The sequence below is a fragment of the Phlebotomus papatasi genome, chromosome 3, assembly GCF_024763615.1.
Source record: "Phlebotomus papatasi isolate M1 chromosome 3, Ppap_2.1, whole genome shotgun sequence".
NCBI classification, from domain to species: Eukaryota; Metazoa; Arthropoda; class Insecta; order Diptera; family Psychodidae; genus Phlebotomus; species Phlebotomus papatasi.
Genome location: NC_077224.1, coordinates 82576440 through 82589164, shown reverse-complemented (window position 1 = coordinate 82589164; position 12725 = coordinate 82576440). Strand labels below are relative to the sequence as shown.

Sequence of the window (12725 nt, the reverse complement as noted above, 5' to 3'; positions counted from 1 at the left end):
TGAAATTTATTAAAGTTCCCATTAGAGTAGCATAATTAATACTTGAGCCATCATCGTATCTGTGCTCGCTGGGATAGAAGCCGTCACTTAAGGTGTTGACGTCTTGAGGGGAGCTGTGCGCACGTCCTTTTCTATCAGTCAGTCTATCGTTGCCTTTTGGTGAGTGCAGTGGGTTTGCGCAGGGATGCAGCTCTCCAATGGGTAACGATAATTCTCCCGCGAGTATCGGAATTTGCGTGGTGGCTCATCGCGATTTAATCTCTTTTAATTATCCTTTCTTCACGATATAATATTAAATAAAACAAATATATTTTTGAAAAAGTACCTTTACCGTGCAAACAGACGGAATTCCCAAGATTTTTTTTATTTCGGATGCGAATTCCGGATGGAAATTCCCATATTGAACTGTCAAATTTCTACCATCTGCTATATGCGCCTCTGGTGGACTTTAAGTGCAACACAAAAATGTTCCGAAGATTTGAATTTCAAATTGTTCTTTTCCGAATATAAATTACGGAATGTGTATTTGGAAGATATTTCTATACCACAAGGATATTATTAATATTATAAATCAATACATTTTATGGAAAATGTTTTAACCCATTCCTTACCATGGTATCATACATAATACGCAAATTGAGTGATTTTAGATGATTTATTCCTGGGCAATTTTAATCCGAATTGCTGTCGGGAATGGATTTTTAGTAACTTTAGTTCTTTAATTTCTTGGGTAAAATAGTACTACAGAGATGGGAATACATTTTGTTATTATTTTCTTGTTTCGCGGAAGGTCATGCAAAATTTTTGCTCAAAATGGCGGACGGAAAATGTGACATCCTGTCGAATTTGTTAAAATTGGTCTCTTTCCTCTGTTCTGATTTGAATTCTAGTTGCCAATTTGTTCTCTTGGATAGTTACTCTATCTAAAGCAACAGAGTTTGTAATGAATTAATGCATAGATAAAATTTTTTTCTTTTCAGAAATTTCATCTATTAATCTGTAGGAAATTAATCCAAAAATATGAACATTCTATCTCAAGTATTTCTGGTACATTGACTGAATGGGTTAAAATATTACTACAAACGTTATTATAGCGAAAATATCTCGTCAAAATCCCCCAATTAAAGTGGATAAATCACCGACTGGTCTTGGATATCTTTTCTGATAAGACCTATTGATTATTTGTTGTTTATATTTTTGTTTCGAATAGTAAGAGTCTTTTAGAATATGGAGATTAAATAACTTAATATGAAACTCATGCGTATTTAAAGTTTTCTGCTTTAAATATTTTATTTCACGACTTACGTATTGTCTTTTATACTAAGTTAATATTATTCTGACAAAGTCTTTGGAATATTGTTGTGTATTAGCTGTAGTTTTATTGTTTTAAAGTACTGATAATTTCAAATTTTACAAAGTGTTAGAAGAAAATGTATAAAGTATCCCCAACAGACCAAACAGTCATTCTATTCTGAACAGAGAAGTTTATAAAGATTAGGTATTTGTATAGCAACGGAATACGAATTGTTTAAAAAAAAAACAGAAGATTAAGAAGGTAGTTTATATGGTTCTGGCTATAACTCTAGTCGGTGAACTTCAACAGCTTTTACTATTCTTTGTATTTCTTAATTTAATTTATTATATTCTTCACATTTTTTTAATAATGGGACCTATTGAGAAAAAAGTTTTGAATCTAGCTTTCCAATCATTTACCAGAATTTATCACAAATGTTAATATTTTTTTCCACAGCTTTCAATATTTATTATAAGAGAAGCGTGCAAGAATCGTTGAAACTCTTGAAACCGAATAAACGTCAAATGAAACATGTACGTCAGTGGTCAAAACGCTACCAGAAGAAAGTTATTTTGACGTTTATTCGGTTTCAACGGTTATTGCACACCTCTGTATTATAATATTATTATTCGTTTTCAAATTTGCTTTCAAAATCAATTTTACAATTACTATAGTGTATTTTACAATTTATTTTCATATATTATTTGCTCAAAAACACTCCAAATAAACTATACCAAATAACTTATCTCGAGTGAGATAGCTTTTTGCCATTTTAGGCATTACTGCAGTTGATTATCAATGAAAATGGTCAAATTGTAATACAATATGTTATGTTTTTAAATTATTTTCATATGATATTCAATATATAGTCTCATTATTAAAAAAAAATTTGAAAAGAATATGTTAAAGTAAGTTCCTGGAGTGTATAAAATCAAATTTTTAATGAAATTTCACAGTATTATGGAGAAATCGTATGTTTATAAGGAGACGAGATTGATATATGAAGTAGAGAAATATAAGTTGGTACATCTTACGATTTTTTTTATATAAAGTAATTTTTATACTAGTCTCAACGTTTTAACTAGTCTCATAGTATTTTATACTACAGCTTCTGGACTGCAATTTTGAATATTGCTTGTTTTTGATGAGATACTTTCCATACCGATCGCATTTTCTGACAATCTTGCTGAATATTTTGACTCAAAGTATAGTAACTAGGATATACAACTTACAAAAAACATCCTTGATGAATAATTCAGTGATTCCCGATGCGATGAGTTAGGGATGAAAACCATTTCACAAAATCGAACATTTCAAAATATTTGGTCGCGTCCGGGCAGTTTCTTACTCTTTTTCAGAGAGCGCTAGTATAGCAAATTTACCACTTGCTCGTGGGAATTCCGTCTGTTTGCACAGTATTCGAATTTTTAACACTAAACCTATCGACCATTTTTAGTCGTCCTTCCCCGTGCGCTCGGTCAAATGGCAGATCGCGGCAGGTAAGACACTTAACAAATATTTCTTGGAAAAAAAGGAAAATGATAAAATTCAAAGCATAAAAAATATATTTTGATAGTCATATTGTACCGTTTAAATATGTTTTAATTTTAAAAAGTTTTTAACCCGGTCAATTTGACCGGTCTGGGTAGGTTTAACGAGAAATCATTAATTTGCCGAATTTGTTTCGCATTTTCCGAATTAAAGTAAATTATAAAATTGTTTAGATATGAAATACATTTCAATTAGATTTTTAATTCAAATAAACGCCAAAATTTTATTGAAATTACGATTGATAGTTTTTACGCTTAAGACTTTTCGTTAAGTTTTCATGATTTTTTTGTAGTGTATCTTTAGTAAATTTTTCGTTGTAGAATTGCCAAAATTTGGAAAACTTCAGTTTGGTGCAGACACAGCAGACCACGAGACGGAACATTGCGCCATCTTTCAGAATTTTATAAAAATACCAAGCGCCACAAAATTTCATTTTAAAAATAAAGATTTTTTTTGGTATTTCCCAAATAATTTATTAAACAAAAAGAGATATTTATAGGCCTAAATACTCGACACCCCATTTTTCTCCACCTGCTCTAGTAGGCTCTGGAGATTTGTGTCAAACAATTCGCATCTGATGGGCATTTCTAGAGAGTAAAATGGATTTTTCAGCACGTAATCGGCGTACAATTCGTAAATCTTCTTCAGCAGGATCTCCATTCCTGCCTGACTAGGTTCACTGATCAGGATGAACTTCACTCCTGTGAGTGTCTGGAAGCAGTTAAGTTTGAAAGTCTCCGTCTCGAGCATCTCAATTCCCGAACTCTTTGGTTCCGGACTCAATTGACTGGCGATGGCAAAGAGTGGATAGAATGTACTGGCCAGGACAATTTTCTCATTCGTGGTCATCTTTGGGCGGTGAAACCTCAAATTCAGCGGGTAATTGTCCTTGTTCTCAATGATTTCTCTGGCATCTCGACCATCCTCCAGAGTCACTCCGTTTACATTCACCCCATTTATCGCAGAGAGCACATGGCCCACTGAATGGACAGGAGTCAGGTAAATTGTGATATTTCCTGTAGAAACTGAAAGGATTCGCTGATAATCTCACCTGTTATGCCATCCTTCTGACCAAAAACAACACAAACTTTCTTCGAATCGTACTCCAATTTCAAATCCAGCGGATAACTGAATGTTTTCTCATTTTCCACCTTTGGTACATTGTGATCCAGGTTGAAGATCAATCCTCCAGACTTACTTACAATGTAAACACCGAAAATAACCATAATAAAGGGCTTTTCTTCCCTTTTTTCTTTGCAAAAACAATTCCAACACGAAAACCAAAACAAATCGCTGTCAAAAATAGTTTCAATTTGTGTCCGTGTGGCGCTTCCATCTCTGTGGAGATTTCGACGAAGAATTTGGTAATTTTTGAATTTTTGAAATTACCGATAAGGATGTTTTCGTTTTTACGGATAGGGATTCTTAAAGAAGACAATTAAAACTAGTAAAAAATAAAAAAGAACTTACATTTTGGTCAAATTTATAGAAATAAATTTCGAGGGATTTTTTTTTAACAGAAGATTTAATATACCGACTGGGTTCCATAAAGATTAATAATACTGGAATTATATTATAATATTGTTTATCCACAAATATCGGAGAGAATCAGGCGAGATTTTCGTGTGGAACCCTGTGGAAATCACTTTTTGACTTTCCACGTGTTGCTATTGGTCGCAAAAAACTGAATACTGAAATAATTATAAATTCAATTAAAGAGTAAATAATTAAATAACTATGTTATAAGCTTTGATTTATTCGTCGCGAGTCCTCTTAACACTTAAATGACTGCAACGGCATTTCATGCTAAATTTCTCTTTTTAATATTGTACTACAGTGAAAAACTAAAAAAAAAACCTTTTGAATTTGTACCAATTCATTTCAATTTATATTTCTAATTAAAAATTCTTCTTATATAATCTTTATAAAATTTCATTTTATAAAGATTATTTCTCATTTTCTTGTGGTTTTGTATAAATTTTCTGAAGAATTGTCAAATAATGCTAAAGTGAATTTTCAGAGATTTTTGTAACAAAAATTTCCATTTAATTTTTCTTTTTTTTTAGCAATTTGGCAAGGATTATTGGATTCATATCAATATATATTTTTCTGTAAAATTTAAAAATTCTCATTTATAATTTGCACTTTTTTTTTGAAAATAATAAGTAAAATTTCAACAGAAATTCGGAAAAAAGGTGTAAAGTTAATTTTCACCTTATTTTACTCTGCAATATTATTCTGCAACAATTCTTATTATTTATTTTTTTCAATATTTTCATATTTTCTTGATTTGTTTTTTTGATTTTTAAACCAATTGTCAAGAGATGAGGCATATTAAATGTTAAGAGGTTACGAGTTTTCGCCAAGAAAAGTTTTCTTAATCTTTTTGGTATTGTTTTTGGATTTGACAAGTATTTTTGTAACATTTTTGCAATACTTGAGAATCTCGTTAAATATTCATGATATTTTCGCAATGTTTGATAATCAATTCGCACTTCCGCTATTTTAATGGCAGTTTCAAGATTTTTCGATTATTACAGAATTAGATATAGAATTTTATTCCCTTTCAGAATCCAGTTTAATCTCTATAAGAACACATGCACGAACTATAGTCAATTTAAGAAAAATACAAAGATTGTTGAAAATTTTAAATTTAGAAGATACTGATATACATACAATCACTCAAGAGTAAAATTCAAAATTGATTCGCGAAAAATTCTAAACATTATCCGTTTTCTTTTCTATTTTACGTGGAGTATTTAAAGGAATTTTCTCAAATCAAGACTATAACCTAAAGGAAAGCGTTTCAAGCATTGTAAATAGTTTTCCAATAGAGAAGTTACAATTTTTCTTTGATTTATGTCGAATAAAATAGAATAATATAGATGCGAATATCAAGAATATCACTCAATATATTTTTTCTAATTTAAGGAAGAACACGTAACTATACGATTTTTAAATATTTGTTCAATTTATTATCCATTTATTAATTTTATAATAAGTGGTATTATTTCACTGCTTAAAATATTTGTTTTGTTGGTTCTTGAGATCTAGCAATTTCAACTTATTAAAAAAGAACCTTTTACCGATAAACTCCCTATAAAAAACTTACTTCAAAACTTAAAAAACAGCGATATTTTAATTTAATTGCTTATTTTCTGTAAATTAATCAAACTCTCACCGAAAATACCACTTTAGAATTTTCTCGGGTTTTTGATGTGAAATTTTCCAATCGAAAATTTCGTGGATATCAAATAGGCGAGTTCCACACGGAGAGTTGGCTTTTCCCACAAAATCAAACTCTCACATCTGGAGGATACGGCCCGACGGGCCGTCCCAAGATGTTCTGCTTATAACTGAAAAAAATATATATATTGTGGACTCTTGGAGAATTCCTTTAAGAATTTTGGATCGATTTTCCGGGAAAATTTGTATTTGTATTTATTATTCATCTTGATTCAGATAATTCACACACCCCTTGCGGCCATCGCCGTCTTAGTGTTGTTGACCAACCTCCAGAGCAAAACGATGGAAAACTCCTTCACAGGTGGTATAAGCCATAGAAATCAACATGGTATAAAGATTTTTACAAACATATTAGAATTATTTTAAAGTTATGGAAAATGTCCACTGAATCAAGAGACAAAGGCCAGGCTGTGACAGCCGTTTGATATAAAGAGTCAAGGAAATAAATAAATTAAATAATAGTCATTTTAATACCAATTTTGAGAACTTATATTTATAAACTTTTAAATAAAATGAAATTATAAAAAAAGAACAAAACTAAACGAAAAAAAACTAAAATATAAGAGCCACTTAAATCATATGAACCAAAAAAAAGAGAAAAAACAATAAATAATAAATACTCAAGCTCATCGTCAGTTAAATCAGCATTTGTCGTAACTTCCTTTTGACAACTTTTCAGGAGACGAAATTTTCAGTTCAGCATTATTTTTCTTAAAAATGAGCCGCGAATGCGATACTTTTGAGTCAAAATAATAAAAGTGGCACTAATAAACTGTAAGTTAACTCGAGAAAATTTTTATAAAATAATTTGAGAGCTATTGAGATATATGTTCGCTGAAACACAATAAGGTTTTATCGTAACTTCCATCATTTATAAAGCCGTAACTTCCAATATATGGAGATGCTGGAAGTTACGACAATTTTCTAAAATGCATTATATCAATTTCAATGACTCTAGTGATAATAAGCACCTTTATTTGACTAAATTAATCAATTAAATTCATATCCCTGTTCCTAAAAGCTTTTATTTCAAAAATTTTATTGAATAAATTTTGCGCGCCGTGTCACTTGTTTTGTTTTGAATTAATGACAGATGGGCAGGAATTGTTTCTTACTTTTTTTTTCTCACAAATATTAAATTAAAATGAGTTAATGTTGCATTATTCGCACTGTCTTTGGATATTTGGGAGAGTTTGTGAACGTTTTAATGAGAAGTATTACATTTTTGCTACAATTTACAAGCCACGCAAACGAGCAAAAGAAGTTACGGCAAATTCTGATAAATTTTTATTAATTAAGGGCACTTACGATAATATAATTTTTGTTTAATATAATTTTTAATGGTCTTATAAAAGTTTCTTTTTCTCAAGTGTGTTTAATAAACAAAATTACGCCGATTCCAAATATGAATATATCTCAAATTCACAAAAATGAAGTTACGACAAATGCTGATTTAACTGACGAAATGGTTAGAATATTTTAAAAAAAATTACCTTAATAAAAGAAATTAAAGTTTTATTCTGAAAAAGCTGCAAACTGTTTTCAAATTTCCCGCGTCGCGGAATAGTATACATACATACAGGCGTATTTCAAAAATGATTTCATAAATTGACGCCAAAAAGTAGGCAAAACTTGCATAATTGTATGTGCATAATTCCGTCAGGTACATAATTCCGAAGTGCATAATGCCGGGACTGAGTGTATTTAGTGTTATTTCACTTTTCGCCACACCAAATATATCTTCGCCATATTCGCCTTCCCATCAATTTTGTCTGGATATTTCGTGAATTGCCCCTCTGATAGAGGCAAGGATAGAGGGTTAATTATTCTTTTCGTCTGGTTTTAAAATGCTAAAATTCCTTTTAAATACTTTTGGGCTGTTTTTAATAAAATAAACTGCGATTATATAGTGAAATTTTTAATTTATTAGAAAAAGAAATCGATTAAAACTAAAGACTTATTTTGCGCCCATAACGCCTCTCTATACCTGCTTCGAGTTAAAAAAACGACCTTTCCATTTTCATGCTGATAGTAATATCAGTGGCTTCTTGAAGACACAGCGAGCAAGCGAAATTGAGCAATTTTCCCTCCAAATTAAAAAAATCCATTTTTTTAAATGTAGAATTAATTTTATTCTAAAGATTCTAAAGTTCTAAGGTTGTTATATCGGGTCCCGGTCAAAATCCCGAACGCCAAAATCCCGAAAGCCAAAATCCCGAATGGGCCAAAATCCCGAAAGCCAAAATCTCGAATTCTTAAAAGTGCCACAGCTACTCCCACGATTGTACCCACGCTTGCTGGAGGCAAAGGGAAATATTCTGAGTCTTAGGAAATTATTCTAAACATTTTCCTCCATATAATTTCATCAATTTCAGGATTTTTAAAATTCGGGATTTTGGCGTTCGGGATTTTGGCTTTCGGGATTTTGGCTTTCGGGATTTTGGCTGCCACCGGTTATATCCTGAAAGAGCTTGAAAGGTTTATTGTCTGCCGAGATATGTCGCAAAGAGTCCAGCAAAGTGCACAAAAGTTTTAAATAATTTCGTCTGTGATAAAAGTTCTCTAGTGAAAAAAAAAGTTCTATAAAAGACGGAAGGAGACTTTAATATTGGTTAATCAGAATCCTCTGTGTACATCACTCCTCGGCAGTTGAACAACTCCGGGAACAATCCACCAGGAGCAAAGAATTTTGGCGGGAGAGAGAGTCACGATCCTGCTCTGCAGTGGTGCTTAGTTCTGGGCTTGCTGCTCCTCTGGGATCCAGAAGGCCATGTTGGTGCAGGCCGAAGCCATCATCATGAACTTTGGATTGAACTGGACGCACTGAACTGGCCCAGGGTGGTCTCCATTGAGCACACAGACCTTGTGTCCACTGTCAGAGTTCCAGACGTGCACCCGGCCATCCGTGCTGCCGCTGAAGATGAACTGGGAGTCTGGGCTGAAGGAGGCTTCGATGGGGATGCCCTTGTTGTTGAGATAGCCCGTGAAGGTCTGCAGGGGAGTTCCGTGGAAGGAATCAACGAGGCGAATGGTGGAGCCATTTGTGCTAATGAGGATTGTCTTGCCGTCTCGACTGAATTTCAGCCCTGTCCAGTCGCATTCCTTCTCCTGGTTCAGCTTGAACGTGATAAATGGACCCCGATCGAAGTATCTGAGATCGTACAGCTTAATACTCTCTGAATTCACTCCAGCAGCAAAGATCAAGCCCTCAGGATCGTAAGCAGCCACAGGACGTCCGGACAGGTGCATAACACCTTGACAATTGGGCGATCGCAGATCCCAGAGCCTCAGTGTCTTGTCCAGAGCCCCAGACAGAAAGGTATCCTCCACGGGGGAGATGCACAGCGATATCACCTTCTTCGTGTGCCCAGGAAAGTACCTTAGGTACTTATTGTCGTGTAGACTCAAGTACCTAATCGTGTCATCGACCTTTGTGGAGCTGTGGATTGCTGTATTGTTCCCGTGCGTGAAATGGATGAGATCCACTCCGTACTTCTTGGAATTCACTGTCCGGGTCTGCTGTCCCTTCTCACAGTCATATATTACAATCTGATCGTCTTCTCCGCAGGATATCAAGTGCTCCCCGTTGGGCGAAAAGTCGATTGCATTGATTTTGTCGGTGTTTTCCCGGAAAACCTTCGCTACCCGGAAAGACCTGACCACCTGATCCACCAGGCGCATTTTTACAGGCGTATGCTGCTCAATTTTGAAGCCGTACCTCTCGACAGTCACGCAAATGAAAAACTAGAACCCTTCTTGGGGTTTTTGCACCCTTTTTTGCCTTTTTTTCAGCAGCTTTTCCTGCAACCAAAAATGCTTTCCCCGGGTGTCAGAATGTTGTGTCAACAAACTTCAGCGCCACTCTACGGAAAAAGTTAAAAGCACTGCAATTCCCAGCTGACCACCCGACGAGAAATAACATTAAAAGTAGTACCTCAGGCGTATTGCGTACGAGTAGGAGATAAAAAGGACAAAAATAATTTAAAAAATTAATACAGTGCCCGCTTTGTAATCCGGATGATTGGGAGACAATATGACAGATGTCCGCTTCGTAATTCGGATGGATTTTTTGAATTTGTTCAACGTCTCGAAAATATAATACAAGGTTTTTTTTTATAGAATTAGAATAAAAGTTTTATAAAAGCTTAAAAAACATAACTAGAGAATTCTAAACTATTATACTTGATTTATTAAACAAAAACTTCACAAGATAATTCATTTTCATTGCTGAACACACATGCATACATGACCTATTAGCCCTATTAGAGAGCGGGCACTGTAAATATCCCTCACGAAGTCAGTTGTGCAGCGCGTTACGGTTTAATGGGAGCTAATATAAACATTTTTTTTTAAATTCCTCTAAATATATGAAAATATTGTACACACAGTAAATTTGAAATACTTGAATTGTTGGCGCAGAAAATGCTGAAAAATTAGTGCCAAAAATATTTTGCATACCTCACGGGATTTCTGTAATTCATTCCAAAAACCTCTCCTGTGGGTACTCTGATAAAAATCGAATTGCTCCATAATATCTTCATTTTCAACAAGATATTTTGTTGAAACCTGATATACCACAATTTTTACTAATAACATACAAAATCAAATACAAGTTTGGTCAATTTCTTTTCTCCTTCACAAAAAAAGAAGATTTTTTAGTTAGAAATGACTTCTGAAGTCCTATTTAACCATTTCCTACAGATAATATACCGACCGGCGCATAATACTTATATATAACATAGACCATGAAAATCGTGATTATTATTTCCACCAAATTGATAAAAATTTAACAGAAAATATTCTAAGACCATTTTAAGAGAAAGAGATAAAAATGAAATAGAAAACTATCTATTTTGCAGTGCCAACTATTGAGAAATATCCATGAAAATGAGATTTTGAGAAAACTTTTACAAGAATTTTGTTAAATTATTTTTGTGGATTCCGTTTAACAACAAATCTTGTTGAAAATGAAAAGATTTTACGTGTATCCCTATGGCGATAGGGGTAGCCAAACATCTTGTTACTTTTCCATATAAATCGACTTATTTTACAATTTTTATACGAGATAGTATATGAAATTTTTCTGTGTCACTGGAGTGAATTCGCGGGTTTTTTTCCTCCCTGACAACCGGAATTTCCTGTAATTTCCCAGGAGCGGAATCTGAAATCCCATCAAATTTACATTTTATACAAATTATCTTTCACAAAAAGGTTTTCTGTTTTTTTTCCAAGACCTTTTCCGCTGCATTATTGTTCTATTTCTCATCACCTGTCACCAATCGATCCAGAAAAGTTTCTTCATCGTAGCATGTCAGAGGAAAATTGGCTATATTCCCTACATTCATATAGTTCCCCTTATTCCTTTCAGTAAAAATATGTGTCACTCTGCCACTCATGTATCGAGGTTCTAAATAAACGCCCAAATGCTTTCCCGTGGAAGTCCATCACTTGGACTTTTCCAAAATTCGCCTAACATTAAATGCTGCAAATGCACCTTTTGCTTATGTAATGCCTTATCATACAGTAATTTAGCTTCTCAATCTGTTTATTCAGCTAAATTATATCATGATAAGGCTCAATGTTATTTAAAAAATATGTGAGAAATCTTAATTTATAAGCTGTCCCACTTCCTCCTAATCGTTCTAACCATCCCCCTAATAAACATTTTCCTAATACGAATATTTTTTCTGAGGAAGTTGAATAATGGCCTCTACACATACACACTAGAGGAATTTATGTCCATATTGAAGCAAATTCCCTATACTTGTGTGAGGGCCGTAACGCTGGGAGGCATTAAGGGGTAATGCTCTACCTTAAAAGTACCAATGCCCTACCTTTAAATAAAATTTTAAAACTTTTCTGTAAAAAAACACTATCAAATTTCCGAAAATTATAGGATCAGCAAATAACTCCGCCAGTGTTGTGTCTAAAAATTTAACCTTTTGTTCATAATTTTGTCGTCAATCACAGCAAGGGACACTCAAATTAACCAGTTTTTTTTCGAAAAAAACCTGCCTCCACCTAGGATCGAACTAGACATTTGAAAATGTCATTACACATTTACTCATCACGTTTCTAAACTTTTTAAAAATCTGTAATATAAATAATGTGTAAAAATAGTTTTATACACATATATTAGTACTCATTTCTAAACAGTTTGGATATTTAGTTTCGAAATTCAATACAAACTATATTTAATATTGTAGTTTGTAAATAGTTTCGAATTCGAAACCTTTTAGAAACTTATTTTAGTTAACTTGTTTCATAAACATATTTTAGTACACATTTCTAAATAGTTTGAATATTTAGTATAAATTAAATATATTAGTTTGTAAATAGTTTCGAAAACTTTTAGAAACTTAGTTTTAGTTAACTTGTTTCATAAACTGTAGCCTAAATGTTTTGAAACCATTTCGAAATTTTTACTGTTATCAGTTTATGAAACAGAATTTCGAAATTTTGTAATACAAATAGGTCCTGGAGAAAACAAAATTGATGAAGGCCTAATTTTTGTTAAAAAAAACGCGTTTTTATGTCTTCCTCGAGGTTATCTTATTTTAAATATTTTTTCGGTTAATGAACAATGACGAGTATGCAATACGCGAATCAGTTTTAAAAGGCATGCTAGGGATAT

General features: G+C 33.0%; 2 protein-coding genes across 2 annotated transcripts; both read right to left on the bottom strand.

Annotated features, from left to right (window-relative positions):
- Positions 1-3293: 3293 nt before the first annotated feature.
- On the bottom strand, positions 3294-4152 carry LOC129806066 (trafficking protein particle complex subunit 4). The gene is made up of 2 exons (XM_055854384.1): positions 3897-4152; positions 3294-3825 (listed from the first exon to the last, which is right to left on the bottom strand). Exons 1-2 carry the CDS (start codon positions 4069-4071, stop codon positions 3347-3349), a joined length of 654 nt encoding a protein of 217 aa, XP_055710359.1. The 5' UTR covers positions 4072-4152; the 3' UTR covers positions 3294-3346.
- Positions 4153-8672: 4520 nt separating this feature from the next.
- Positions 8673-9956, bottom strand: LOC129806065 (WD repeat-containing protein 82). The gene has a single exon (XM_055854382.1). The coding sequence runs from the start codon at positions 9770-9772 to the stop codon at positions 8822-8824; it is 951 nt and encodes a 316-aa protein (XP_055710357.1). The 5' UTR covers positions 9773-9956; the 3' UTR covers positions 8673-8821.
- Between the last annotated feature and the right edge of the window lie 2769 nt (positions 9957-12725).

Coding starts and splice junctions, on each gene's coding strand:
- LOC129806065 (XM_055854382.1), bottom strand. CDS start 9,772: ATGCGCCTGGTGGATCAGGTGGTCAGGTCTTTCCGGGTAGCGAAGGTT.
- LOC129806066 (XM_055854384.1), bottom strand. CDS start 4,071: ATGGTTATTTTCGGTGTTTACATTGTAAGTAAGTCTGGAGGATTGATC. Junction 3,826..3,896: donor TCAGAAGGATGGCATAACAG/GTGAGATTATCA, acceptor CTGTCCATTCAG/TGGGCCATGTGCTCTCTGCG.